Source organism: Thalassophryne amazonica, chromosome 5, assembly GCF_902500255.1.
Source record: "Thalassophryne amazonica chromosome 5, fThaAma1.1, whole genome shotgun sequence".
Lineage (NCBI taxonomy): Eukaryota > Metazoa > Chordata > Actinopteri > Batrachoidiformes > Batrachoididae > Thalassophryne > Thalassophryne amazonica.
This window is the reverse complement of record NC_047107.1, coordinates 55,644,512-55,658,900: the sequence shown is the minus strand read 5'-3', so window position 1 is coordinate 55,658,900 and position 14,389 is coordinate 55,644,512. Positions and strand designations below refer to the sequence as shown.

Below are 14,389 nucleotides of genomic sequence, written 5' to 3'. Positions count from 1 at the left end.
AGTGAAATAAGGAACATCAATACATCTGAACAGGCACAGACAAATACAAAAAGACATCTTTTCCTTAGCATAACAATTAAATAAATAGAAGGAAAGCAGCATACTTACATGAGGGAGAATAGGTTTATCTTGTGAATGTCAGCAATGTAAATGTAAAGAGCAAACAGCTGGTGAAAGCAGAAGGTCAAATCCATGAGAAGAGCAGAATAAATGGCTTACTGGGAGAGAGGGAGAGGGTGTGGGAGAGTATAGAAGGGAGCAAACCAGACAGCCAGCGAGAGGACAACCGAGAGAGAGAAAAAGCAGGTCCCAGAGTGAATGTGGGGAAAATAAAGAAGGAAGGCAGTTGAGACCAGAAGATAGGGAGAGAGAGTGAAGTTTGCTTAAGCAGGCATTAAATCTCTTTCCAACATCCTTTTTGACGAAGTCAACTATTTCAGCACCATGGACAGAGTACTACCCTTCACAGTAAAGAGGGTTTTGAGAGAGATGTCAAAACAAGAAAATACAGGAAATACAAGGAACAGGAGGAAAATTGTAAGTTCAGAAAAACAGAGGTAATGGGATGGGATTTTTACAGTTACACAGTGTACAGTAAACACACACATGCCAAGAGTCAAAGAAAGGTCAGGACTATTAGATTGTCTTACTGATCAATGCACTGCTGTATGATATTTCAGCTCATACGGTGGACAGATAAGATCACCTACAGTAACAGAGACTCTTCTTTGTGCAAGTTACTTCTAATCTCAGCAGCTACCGTCTCGCTGTATGAATTGAGCTAAAAAATGAACTTAACTTAAAAAACACCAATATTCTGCTTTCTAAAATTGAGCTGTCTTATGAATGTTCAGCTGTTAAAAATGATTTGCACTGTAATGTGTGTGAATCAAACAGTTTGCTTTGCTGTCCTTACACAAACTATATGTGTTATGATTGGAATAACAGGATTAATAAATGGAATAGTTTTGACAGTGTTGAATGCTTGATCTCCAAAAGCAAAGGTCAAACAAGGTCAACTTCCATTGAGTTCTATGACATGTCATGTGTTACCCCGTTATGTGATAACTAAGCATGACACATAAGCCAAACTATTCCTTTTTAAAACCATGTTAACTCAGCTAATAATTGCATGACTTTTTACCAAAATTGGAGCAACTCTAACTTTTGACCCCTGTACAAACTGAAATGGACCTTTGTCACCATTCTTGCTGTTTTTATCCCATAACTCCATAGAATTCAGTCATGGACAGTCCAAACTATACCTTTTTGGAATCTTTATGATCAGGCAAATAATGTGCTATAGTTTTCAATATGATTGGAGCATTGTTTAATTTTGACCCCTGTGTAATTCTTCAATTGACCCCTACCTGACCACCAATTGACAATTCAAGTGGCCAATCGTTTTTTTTTTTCAAAAGAGGAATGCTAAGGAGTATTAGTACCAAATTTAATGCTTGTATCAGCATTTGCAGGATTCTGCTCTAAATATTCTCTTATCTGCTGCACTAAAAGGAAGAAGGATGAAGCTGCCAGAGTCCATGTTCAAATGAAAGGTAACACTGCCACCTGCTGACCACAGTAAGCTGCTCACTTAAGCCATTACAACTAATACAAATACTATTTTAGCCTAAATTTAAACAAAAATCAAGAAGGACAAGACTTTATAAAGATAACATAAGAAAACAGAATGGCTGCAGATGTGGCACAATTATAATCACAATTTTAATTCAGTAATTACAAAGCTACTGCAAGGAGAGAAAATGGTGAGGGAGGAAGCTGAATCAGGGATAAAGTAAAGTAATGCTTTGTCTGTATATCAAGAGAGACAAAGCTCTTCTTCAATTGGAGGAGAAGGTGATGAAGCAGTTAGCCTTTTGATAGAAAGGGAAGATGACAAAGTGGAGTTAAACACCACAAGCAAGAGATTATAATCAAAAATTATTCCTACTTCTGATGAAGTGGCTACAAAATATAAAATGTGTCATACAAAAGCATGAATATCAACAAGTTACATTATAATAACATTTCTGTCCCTATGCTTAGTGTCTTTTTTCTCAGTTTCTCTAAAATCTTCATCCCAACAATCAAGCATTAAAGGAAGAAGCATAATCCCATTTTAATGTCAGTGTTTTACTGACAAAAGTGGGAATGAACAAAATCTCTTGCATTAGTGGAAGACTTTCCAGCTACTAAAACACCTAATCCAACTCTGTGCTCTGTCACAAGGGATAAATTCATCATTATAAATTCACTGAAGGAGCAAAAGGAAAGTCAGCTAAGAACAAATGACAACACATCAAATGTACCAATACTCAAACGGAACAAATGATCAGGTGATTTGATTTCCACAACAATGATGTGCCAGTGACTTTACACAATGTCAAATGCCAAACACAAGATTCCCCCCCGATAGATCATGTATGGAATGAAGTGACAAAAAACCATCACAATGTAAAGGAGACAATTTTAGAAAACTGAGTTTATCTAATGTCTATATTATCGTGTTATATAAGCTGCAGAACACCAAGATTTCATAATCACATTCATTTTGATTCTCCAAGGTTAACTACGACTCTGGTCAATTAGAGGAAAAGAAATAAGTTCAATAGAGGCCCTGGGACCACTGGTGCTGGTGGTTATCCCCAAATTTTGAAGTGTGATGCAAATGAGAGTGTTCGACTCCCCGTGAATGGAATTCCAGTCCACTGCAGGTTACTTCCCTACAAGGGGAGTGGCCATCTACTGCTGGGTGGAGTGGGACAATGCAGGTGAATGACTTGCCCAAGAACACAGACGGGTAGACCAGAAATCAAACCCAGACAGGCTGGCTGTTTCTGCCATGCTGCAGAAAGGAATGCTACCGTAGATCTTTGTTTCATGCATCCATCAGATGATACAATTCTGTAGTGTAATTCATTTATCCGTTACACTGTAAGATAAGATGAGACTTTATTGATCTCACAGTCGAGAAATTCACGTTACGTCAGCTCTTAATAAACACACAAGATGAATGCGAGTAGAAGAAAATGTGCATCAAACAGCGTGTGCAAAGATAAGCAATAATAATAATAATAATAATACTTATAACAATACAATAAGAAAATGAGGTAGAAATAAAATATACAGTGGGGAAAATAAGTATTTGACCCCCTGTGAGAGACAGAATCTAAAAAAAAAAAATCCAGAAAATCACATGATATGATTTTTAAATAATTAATGTGCATTTTATTGCATAAAATAAGTATTTGAACCCCTACCAACCAGCAAGAATTCTGGCTCTCACAGACCTGTTAATTTTTCTTTAAGAAGCCCTCTTATTCTGCACTCTTTACCTGTATTAACTGCACCTGTTTGAACTTGTTACCGGTATAAACGACACTTGTTCACACACTCAATCAATCACACTCGAACCTGTCCACAATAGCCAAGGCCAAAGAGCTGTTTATGGACACCAGGGACAAAACTGTAGACCTGCACAAGGCTGGGATGGACTACAGGACAACAGGCAAGCAGCTTGGTAGAAGACAATAACTGTTATGATTATTTATTAGAAAGTGGAAGAAACACAAGATGACTGTCAATCTCCCTCGGCCTGGGATTCCATGCAAGATCTTACTTTGTGGGGTAAGGATGATTCTGAGAAAGCTCAGAACTACACAGGAGGACCTGGTCAATGACCTGAAGAGAGCTGGGACCACAGTCACAAAGATTACATTAGTAACACATGATGCTGTCATGGTTTAAAATCCTGCAGGGCAGCAAGGTCCCCCTGCTCAAGCCAGCACATGTCCAGGCCCGTTTGAAGTTCACCAGTGACCATCTGGATGATCCAGAGGAGGCATGGGAGAAGGTCATGTGGTCAGATGAGACCAAAATAGAGCTTTTTGGAATCAACTCCACTTACCATGTTTAGAGGATGAGAACAACCCCAAGAAAACCATCCCAACCGTGAAGCATGGGGGTGGAAACATCATACTCTAGGGGTGCTCTTCTGCAAAGGGGACAGGACGACTGCACCGTATTGAAGGGAGGGTGGATGGGGTCATGTATTGCGAGATTATGGCAAACAACCTCCTTCCCTCAGTAAGAGCCTTGAAGATGGGTCATGGCTGGGTCTTCCAGCATGACAATGACCCCAAACACACAGCCAGGGCAACTATGGAGGGGCTCTTTAAGAAGCATTTCAAGGTCCTGGAGCGGTCTGGCCAGTCTCCAGACCTGAACTCAATAGAAAATCTTTGGAGGGAGCTCCAACAATGTAACCAGTTCCATGCTGGTGTGGTTCCCATCTATCACTCGAGAAACACTCCAGCACATCACACAGCGAAATTGTGTGCATAGTCTCAACTGTGACTGACCTCTGGTTATGAGTGCAGCCTTCATCTTCAAATGAAGCACATTTTGCATTCCACAAAAACATTAATATCCTGAAACACTGCTGAATGTCTAATGTTTGTATACAAATAAATACAATCTGTAGCCAGTATTTATCTTTAAAATACATCATTTCTGGGTAGCATGGTGGCTTAGTGGTTAGCACTGTTGCTTCACAGCAAGAAGATCATGGGGTCGCTCCCCACCTGGTCTTTTCTGTGTGGACTTGCATCTTCCAGCTTCCTCCCACATCCAAAGACATGACAGTTAGGTGAATTGGAAAATTTAAGTTGACAGTAGATGTGAAAGTGTTTGTTTGTCTATATGTGGCCCCGCGATGGACTGGCATCCTGACCAGGGTGTACCCTGCCTCTTGCCTTATGACTGCTGGGACAGGCTCCAGCCCCCCAAGACCCATGAATGCAGTACACCGTTAAAATAAATATTATACATTAGATTTATACCAAAATAAATGTTTTCAAAAATATTTTTAACAGCTTTATCATTAACTGTCATTATTGTGATGTTCTGGCAGTAAGCTCAAGTTTTGTGTCTGTGTGTGTGTGTGTGTGAGTGAGAGAGAGAGAGAGAGAGAGAGAGAGAGAGAGAGAGAGAGAGAGAGAGAGAGAGAGAGAGAGAGAGAGAGAGAGAGAGAGAGAGAGAGAGAGAGAGAGAGAGAGAGAGAGAGAGAGAGAGAGAGAGAGAGAGAGTTTTAAACTGATAATGAGGTATGACTAGCCAACCAAATAATTAGTTTCTTTAACCAAACATGGAAAAAAAAGAGTAGGCATAGTGATGGAAGCAGTTAGTACATTTGTCTCCGAAAGAGGCAGTCCTTGGTTCCAGGCCACCTGTGCCAAATTGTACATCTGCAGTTGCACCTGTACCAATATATAAAAAAAAAGAAAAAAAACGGATCCATCCCAGATCTGCTGTGGTAACCCCAGGGGAAAAAAAAAAAACTGGAGAAGCCAACAGAAATTAGTAATAACTCCCCCACCCCCCACCACATTCTTTTTCTTTTTGGCCATAGGAATGTCAGCTGAAAACATGATGGCATCTTTAATGACACCTTCAGACACCTTAATACTCCCTGGCTGAATGTGGGTTTTACAGCAAGACATCATCACAGTTTGTGAAACCTGACAGCTGAAGACACCATCACACACACAAACACCAAATACTGCAGGTAGTTCAGATAGCAGCAGCATTACACTCTTGCTTACTGGAGCTAGTGAACTAAAATACACTCACATACTCTTGTGGCCTATATTTAGTGATCGGACTTCCTAATGGAGGCCAGAAACATATATAGCCTCCTGCGGTCTCGGTAGACCCTGTCGTCCTCAAAATGCTAAGTCTTTGGGAGGGCGCCAGTGTGGAACGTGAAGACAAACAGCCCTCTCAGGCTTTTCCCACAGCCTTTGACCAGCAACACCTAATGCAGTCACAGAAGAATAAGAGTCTCCTTGGAAAGGAGAGTGTTCAGCTGTCAGGACAAGGCTGAATGGAAGCCAGGTTCTCACGGTACTATTAGCATACTCTAGTTTGTTTTCCAGTTTGAATGCCCAGTCCTGGCATGCACTGGAATCTGAATCCCATTAATGGAGAAAGCACTTTCTGGAACACCAGCTATGCTTAATTTCAAATGCCAGGGGAATGTTGAAGACCAGTGGACCAGGGGAAATAAAATATAACCAGATCACAAACCTGGGCTGAATACCTGAACATGGTGAACAAACAAAGAACATGTTTGAGCTTGTGGAGCCACAAGTTAAACATTACGCAAATGAGCAGGTGGACTGCAGCAGCCCAGTGTTTATTGACTTAGGTTTCATGCCAGTATCTTCCACAACTGAGTTATGAATGCAATACACCCTTCTAAACATGCTATAGAATTTATTTTCTTTATCCTGTCAGTGTTTTACATGAGAAAATGCGCAATTTCCAGCTTAGATTTTTCCAGCTGCCCTTACCAGACTGATCATTCATCATCCGGATGGCTTTAGCTTTTGCCAGCTCCAGTGCTGTGACCCATCTCTGCCGCTCCACTTCCGTGCTAGCCTTCAGGTGGTAAGTGCGGCCACCACTGCTGAGGACAATATTGCAGGCATCTTCTGTATCGATGTGTGCAGTGGCCAGGTTTATTGTTCCTCGACATGTATGAGCCATCTCTGCTTGTGTCCTATAAAACATCAGGCAAAAAGAAAAGAAAAGAAAAAAAAAAAACGAAGCAAAAGACAGGCACACATAAGAAAACTCAAGGTGCATTTAAAGACTGTCCTTCTGTTTAACATTTTAACACCTCTGCCAAGGACATTATGTTTCACTGATATCAGCTGGAAATCTCAAGAAGTCTTTGATAATTAAAGATAATGAAAGGTGAGCCTTTCATTATCATATATATACAACCCCGATTCCAATGAAGTTGGGATGTTGTGTAAATGTAAATAAAACAGAATGCAATGATGTGCAAATCCTCTTCAACCTATATTCAATTGAATACACCACAAAGACAAGATATTTAATGTTCAAACTGATAAACTTTATTGTTTTTGTGCAAACATTTGCTCATTTTGAAATGGATGCCTGCAACATGTTTCAAAAAATTTGGGACAGTGGTATATTTACCACTTACCACATATTACCATTTCCTTCTAACAACACTCAATAAGCGTTTGGGAACTGAGGACACTAATTGTGAGTGTCATGATTGGGTATAAAAGGAGCATCCCCAAAAGGCTCAGCCATTCACAAGCAAAGATGGGGCAAGGATCACTACTTTGTGAAGTGTGTGAAAAAAATAGTCCAACAGTTAAAAACAATGTTTCTCAACATTCAATTGCAAGGAAATTAGGGATTCCATAATCTACAGTCCATAATATAATCAGAAGATTCAGAGAATCTGGATAACTTCTGACACGTAAGCGGCAAGGCTGAAAACCAACATTGAATGCCATGACCTTCGATCCCTCAGGCGGCACTGCATTAAAAACAGACAACATTGTGTAAAGGATCTTACCTCGTGGGCTCAGGAACACTTCAGAAAATCACTGTCAGTTAACACAGTTCGTCACTACATCTACAAGTGCAAGTTAAAACTCTACCATGCAAAGCGAAGCCATACATCAACAACATCCAGAAACGCCGCCGCCTTCTCTGGATCTGAGCTCATTTGAAATGGACAGACGCAGAGTGGAAAAGTGTGCTCTGGTCTGATGAGTCTACATTTCAAAATTGTTTTTGGAAATCATGGACGTCGTGTCCTCCGGAAAAAAGAGGAAGAAGACCATCCCGATTGTTACCAGCGCTAAGTTCAAAAGCCAGCATCTGTGATGGTATGGGGGTGTGTTAATGCCAATGACATAGGCAGCTTATACACCTATGATGGCACCATCAATGCTGAAAGGTACATCCAGGTTTTGGAGCAACACATGCTGCCATCCAAGCAACGTCTTTTTCAGGGACATCTCTGCTTATTTCAGCAAGACAATGCCAAGCCACATTCTGCACGTTACAACAGCGTGGCTTCATAGTAAAAGAGTGCGGGTATTAGAATGGCCTGCCTGCAGTCCAGAGCTGTCACCCATTGAAAATGTGTGGCGCATTATGAAGCGCAAAATACGACAACGGAGACCCCGGACTGTTGAACAACTGAAGTTGTACATCAAGCAAGAATGGGAAAGAATTCCACATACAAAGCTTCAACAATTAGTGTCCTCAGTTCCCAAACGCTTAGTGAGTGTTGTTAGAAGGAAAAGTGATGTAACACAGTGGTAAATATACCACTGTCCCAGCTTTTTTGAAATGTGTTGCAGGCACCCATTTCAAAATGAGTAAATATTTGCACAAAAACAATAAAGTTTATCAGTTTGAACATTAAATATCTTGTATTTGTGGTGTATTTAATTGAATATAGGTTGAAGAGGATTTGCAAATCATTGTATTCTGTTTTTATTTACATTTTATACAACATCCCAACTTAATTGGAATTGGAGTTGTGTGTAATACATACATATATATATATACATATATATATATATATATATACATATATATATATATATATATATACACACACACACACACACACACACACACACACACACACACACACACAGGGTGACCCAAACAAAAAACGAGGAGAAAAAAAAAAAAAACAGAACGCATAAAAACTGCAATAAATCATACAAAGGCCCAGCAAATTACTGAAATTTGTTGGACTTAAACTACAGTCTGTGTACGATCATTCCCTAAAGTTTCAGTGATCTTGGTCGCTTTGCATAAAAGTTATTCTTTCAAAATTATGCTCCAAATGGTATGATTTGGTGATGAAAAAGGCCTCCAGGCAAAATGTATTTTCCTTGGTTGTCCAAGACATGATGGGGAAGACTATTGGAGCAATAGTCAAATATGCAGTCACCCTGCGTACATATATATATATATATATATATATATATATATATATATATATACATACACACATATACACACACACACACACACACACACAAAAAAACACACACAGTAGTGTTCAGAATAATAGTAGTGCTATGTGACTAAAAAGATTAATCCAGGTTTTGAGTATATTTCTTGTTACATGGGAAACAAGGTACCAGTAGATTCAGTAGAGTCTCACAAATCCAACAAGACCAAGCATTCATCATATGCACACTCTTAAGGCTATGAAATTGGGCTATTAGTAAAAAAAAAAGTAGAAAAGGGGTGTTCACAATAATAGTAGCATCTGCTGTTAACGCTACAAACTCAAAACTATTATGTTCAAACTGCTTTTTTAGCAATCCTGTGAATCACTAAACTAGTATTTAGTTGTATAACCACAGTTTTTCATGATTTCTTCACATCTGTGAGGCATTAATTTTGTTGGTTTTGAACCAAGATTTTGCTCATTTACTAGTGTGCTTGGGGTCACTGTCTTGTTGAAACACCCATTTCAAGGGCATGTCCTCTTCAGCATAAGGCAACATGACCTCTTCAAGTATTTTGACATATCCAAACTGATCCATGATACCTGGTATGCGATATATAGGCCCAACACCATAGTAGGAGAAACATGCCCATATCATGATGCTTCACTGTCTTCACTGTGAACTGTGGCTTGAATTCAGAGTTTGGGGGTCGTCTCACAAACTGTCTACGGCCCTTGGACCCAAAAAGAACAATTTTACTCTCATCAGTCCACAAAATATTCCTCCATTTCTCTTTAGGCCAGTTGATGTGTTCTTTGGCAAATTGTAACCTCTTCTGCACGTCTTTTATTTAACAGAGGGACTTTGTGGGGGATTCTTGCAAATAAATTCACTTCACACAGGCGTCTTCTAACTGTCACAGCACTTACAGGTAACTCCAGACTGTCTTTGATCATCCTGGAGCTGATCAATGGGCCATTCTGGTTATTCTTCTATCCATTTTGATGGTTGTTTTCAGTTTTCTTCCACACGTCTGTTTTTTCTGTCCATTTTAAAGCATTGGAGATCATTGTAGATGAACAGCCTATAATTTTTTGCACCTGCGTATAAGTTTTCCCCTCGCCAATCAACTTTTTAATCAAACTACGCTGTTCTGCTGAACAATGTCTTGAACGTCCCATTTTCCTCAGGCTTTCAAAGAGAAAAGCATGTTCAACAGGTGCTGGCTTCATCCTTAAATAGGGGACACCTGATTCACACCTGTTTGTTCCACAAAATTGACAAACTCACTGACTGAATGCCACACTACTATTATTGTGAACACCCCCTTTTCTACTTTTTTTTACTACAACCCCTGGCAAAAATTATGGAATCACCGGCCTCGGAGGATGTTCATTCAGTTGTTTAATTTTGTAGAAAAAAAGCAGATCACAGACATGACACAAAACTAAAGTCATTTCAAATGGCAACTTTCTGGCTTTAAGAAACACTATAAGAAATAAAGAAAAAAAAGATTGTGGCAGTCAGTAACAGTTACTTTTTTAGACCAAGCAGAGGAAAAAAATATGGAATCACTCAATTCTGAGGAAAAAATTATGGAATCACCCTGTAAATTTTCATCCCCAAAACTAACACCTGCATCAAATCAGATCTGCTCGTTAGTCTGCATCTAAAAAGGAGTGCTCACACCTTGGAGAGCTGTTGCACCAAGGAGATTGACATGAATCATGGCTCCAACACGAGAGATGTCAATTGAAACAAAGGAGAGGATTATCAAACTCTTAAAAGAGAGTAAATCATCACGCAATGTTGCAAAAGATGTTGGTTGTTCACAGTCAGCTGTGTCTAAACTCTGGACCAAATACAAACAACATGGGAAGGTTGTTAAAGGCAAACATACTGGTAGACCAAGGAAGACATCAAAGCGTCAAGACAGAAAACTTAAAGCAATATGTCTCAAAAATCGAAAAATGTACAACAAAACTGTGTACAACAAGGTTACAATGGGCTAAAGAAAAGCAATCGTGGACTGTGGATGACTGGATGAAAGTCATATTCAGTGATGAATCTTGAATCTGCATTGGGCAAGGTGATGATGCTGGAACTGTTGTGTGGGCCGCCAGAAGAGGAGGTACTGCTGGCCCACCACCAGAGGGCGCCCTGCCTGAAGTGCGGGCTTCAGGCACGAGAGGGCGCTGCCGCCTCACAGGAACAGCCGAGGTGACAGCTGTCACTCATCAACTATGACAGCTGTCACCGATCATCTGCACTTCACCCCAGATAAAAGCAGGATGAGACCACGTCGCCGAGATATCGTTCTTCTAAGGAGGTAATATTCTCAGCCATAAACTAAACTGTATCTTAGTCTGACCTCTTTTTGCAGCCGCTTTCCTGTGGAGCCTTGTCCGCTGATTGGTGGTTTGTGAGAGTGCCGACGTCTTCGCCTCTCACTCTTTCCAGATAAGTGCTGAAACAGGAGCTGCACGAGTGTGTGATTTGAGGTGGAGGTGGAATTCCCACCGTTGTTGTTACTGGGTGTACACACACCCACACTTGACTGTCTTTGCTCTTCGCCAGCAGTACCAGATCCGACACGCGGAGACGGTGGCCACCTGGGGGATTCGGGACCTGGCGGCTCCAGTATCCTTCGGGTTCGGTGGCGGAGGAAATCGCGTGGTTCCGGATCTTCTTTAGACAGACGTCTCCTATCGTCGAGCCTGCCCACACGACACCTTTATCCATTGACTTTGTATCATTCTATAATCTGCTGTGTATGGTTGTGGCATTCACAACAGTAAAGTGTTCAAATTTGACTCCTTCTATTGTCCGTTCATTTGCGCCCACTGTTGTGAGTCCGTGTCACTACACTTTCACAACAGGAACTTTTGTTTGGTGCCGTTCCAATGAGATTTATAAAGATGACTGCCTGAAGAGAACATGTAAATTTCCACAGTCATTGATGATATGGGGCTGCATGTCAGGTAAAGGCACTGGGGAGATGGCTGTCATTACATCATCAATAAATGCACAAGTTTATGTTGATATTTTGGACAATTGAAAGGATGTTTAGGGATGATGAAATCATTTTTCAAGATGATAATGCATCTTGCCATAGAGCAAAAACTGCAAAAACATTCCTTGCAAAAAGACACATAGGGTCAATGTCAATGAGCAGATCTGATTTGATGCAGGTGTTAATTTGGGGGATGAAAATTTACAGGGTGATTCCATAATTTTTTCCTCAGAATTGAGTGTCTGTGATCTGCTTTTTTTTCTACAAAATTAAACAACTGAATGAACATCCTCTGAGGCCGGTGATTCCATAATTTTTGCCAGGGGTTGTAATAGACCAATTTCATAGCCTTAAGAGTGTGCATATCATGAATGCTTGGTCTTGTTGGATTTGTGAGAATCTACCGAATCTACTGGTACCTTGTTTCCCATGTAACAATAAGAAATATACTCAAAACCTGGATTAAGCTTTTTAGTCACACAGTACTATTATTCTGAACATTACTGTATATATATATATATAAGTAAGTCCCTTCGGCTGCTCCCTTGTTTGCACTTGGGGTCGCCACAGCAAATCCAAGGTGGATCTGCATGTTGAATTGGCACAAGTTTTACGCCGGATGCCCTTCTTGACGCAACTCCACATTGCATGGAGAAAGTATATATATATATATATATATATATATTTGTGTGTGTGTGTGTACACATACACACACGCACTGTGTGTGTGTGTGGGGGGGGGGGGGGGGGGGCACATTTTTCCAATGAGTGGCAACAAATATGCTTAGAAACATGGACCCAGCACAAATCTGTAGCTGAGATCACTCCCAATTAAATCAGAAAAATATAATGTTGCCACCTGGAAATTTGAAAAACCACACTTTGGAAAAAAAAACAAAAAAAAAAACAACACCTTTTTAATTCTCATCTGAATGCAGATTCTGATATGGTGGAAGACTTTATCACCAGCCTTGGCAGAGGTATGTGCTTTCTGATTGCCTTCTTGTTATTACAAACACACCTAAATATAAACATGCAAATTCTGTATGTAATGCAGCAATAGAATCATGAAAATTTATACTGTCGAAAACTGAAGGCAGACGGCAAAGGCATCAAAGAGGACTACCTCAGATGGACAGGCAAAGTTTCACAGTGAAAGCCAAGCAATGCAGAAATTCACAAAACAAGCGTATATTCTTTCAAGTACAGCCATGTAGCTATGCAACCTAAGGCTGCATTGGCTAATGTGAAATAAACAACTTCTCATTCACTCAGAGTGACCGGGCTGTTCCGCCCTGTGTGTGTACAATTCTGGGTATGTGGTTTGGCCCCCACTGTGACCAACTGTTGCACATTCAGTAGTTGGCATAACAAGGCTATTGTCTGGCTCTAAGCCTCTGTTGTGAACAAAACCAAACAATGAATAACAGCATGGACAATGAAAGAACAGAGTGTGAGGTGGTAAAAAAGACAGACAGCAGGGGAAAGACTGCCAAAACCAAGAGAGCAAGAGATTACAACAAAGAGCAAGGCCAGTGCTTCGATTGTACATACAAGCCATGTGGAATCAGAAAAATATACAGAAGGAAAAAAAGACCACATAAGGAACATTTCAACCAACATTAAAGGTTTTCAGTTTTGGTTCCAGAACCCAATGTAGAAACATTTATATAACGGCTGAGTGGATCCTTGTCATTTGATTGGTGCTTTGTTTGTCACATGACATGGATTAATTCATCCCATTTGTGTTGCACTGCATTTAGATTGCGGCTTGGTTCCATTTAGAGTGCAAATTTGGTTACATACGTTTGGTACCACTGCACTCTCACGTGCACACATGCACAAAATCCACTCTGCTGTAAGCCGTCTGGATGCATGAAGAGCTGTTCACATGAAATGGTGATGTGATTTTTGGCTGGCCTGCAGAACTACACAAAGTCTTTTTTTTTTATGGAAGTCTGAAGTCAGTGCACAGCATCACTGGACTACACGTTACAGTGGAACACCAAAATAAAAGTCCCTTTTCTGTTGTTTATAAATTAATAAAATATCAAATGACAAGGATCTATTTTAGCCGTTATATGAAACAAATAATGTTTTTACATTCTTTCAATGGTAAGAATATTTCATGAGGTGAAAGCTGGAACATACCATTCAACAAGGCAAATGCCATTGATTGAGCTAACTGACGCTGCCACACACACACACACACGCAAAATCCACTTCGCTGTACCATTCATACCATTGAACTCATAAACATTCATTATTTGTATATTAGACCATTTTCATTCATATTAAATTCTTACAATTGTTTTAAAAACAACAAACTAACAAAGCTAAACTAAAGTGTGTAAAGAGTAAACATTATCATGACTGTTTGTACTGCTGCAATGTTTCCATTACAAAAAGGTAGAAATTTTTAGTGATTGCAGAGATGGAAGTTTTTTCTTTGGATATTGAAACAGAACAGAAAGTACAACCGTAGTGTGACAAGTAAACAAATTTTCATGATCAATACCCTTGCTCATGAAAAGGGCAATATTCAGTAGAATCACATGGCATTTGCTTTG

General features: G+C 40.0%; 1 protein-coding gene across 2 annotated transcripts in view; it reads right to left on the bottom strand.

Moving 5' to 3' along the window:
* Window positions 1-14,389, bottom strand: part of si:ch211-106a19.1 (uncharacterized protein LOC561797 homolog) — a 193,442-nt gene that overhangs the window by 147,154 nt on the left and 31,899 nt on the right. For both annotated transcript variants that reach the window (XM_034170314.1, XM_034170313.1), the window contains one exon: window positions 6,354-6,562. In XM_034170314.1, coding sequence (XP_034026205.1) covers window positions 6,354-6,562 — 209 coding nt within the window. The remainder of the gene's footprint in view (window positions 1-6,353; window positions 6,563-14,389) is intronic.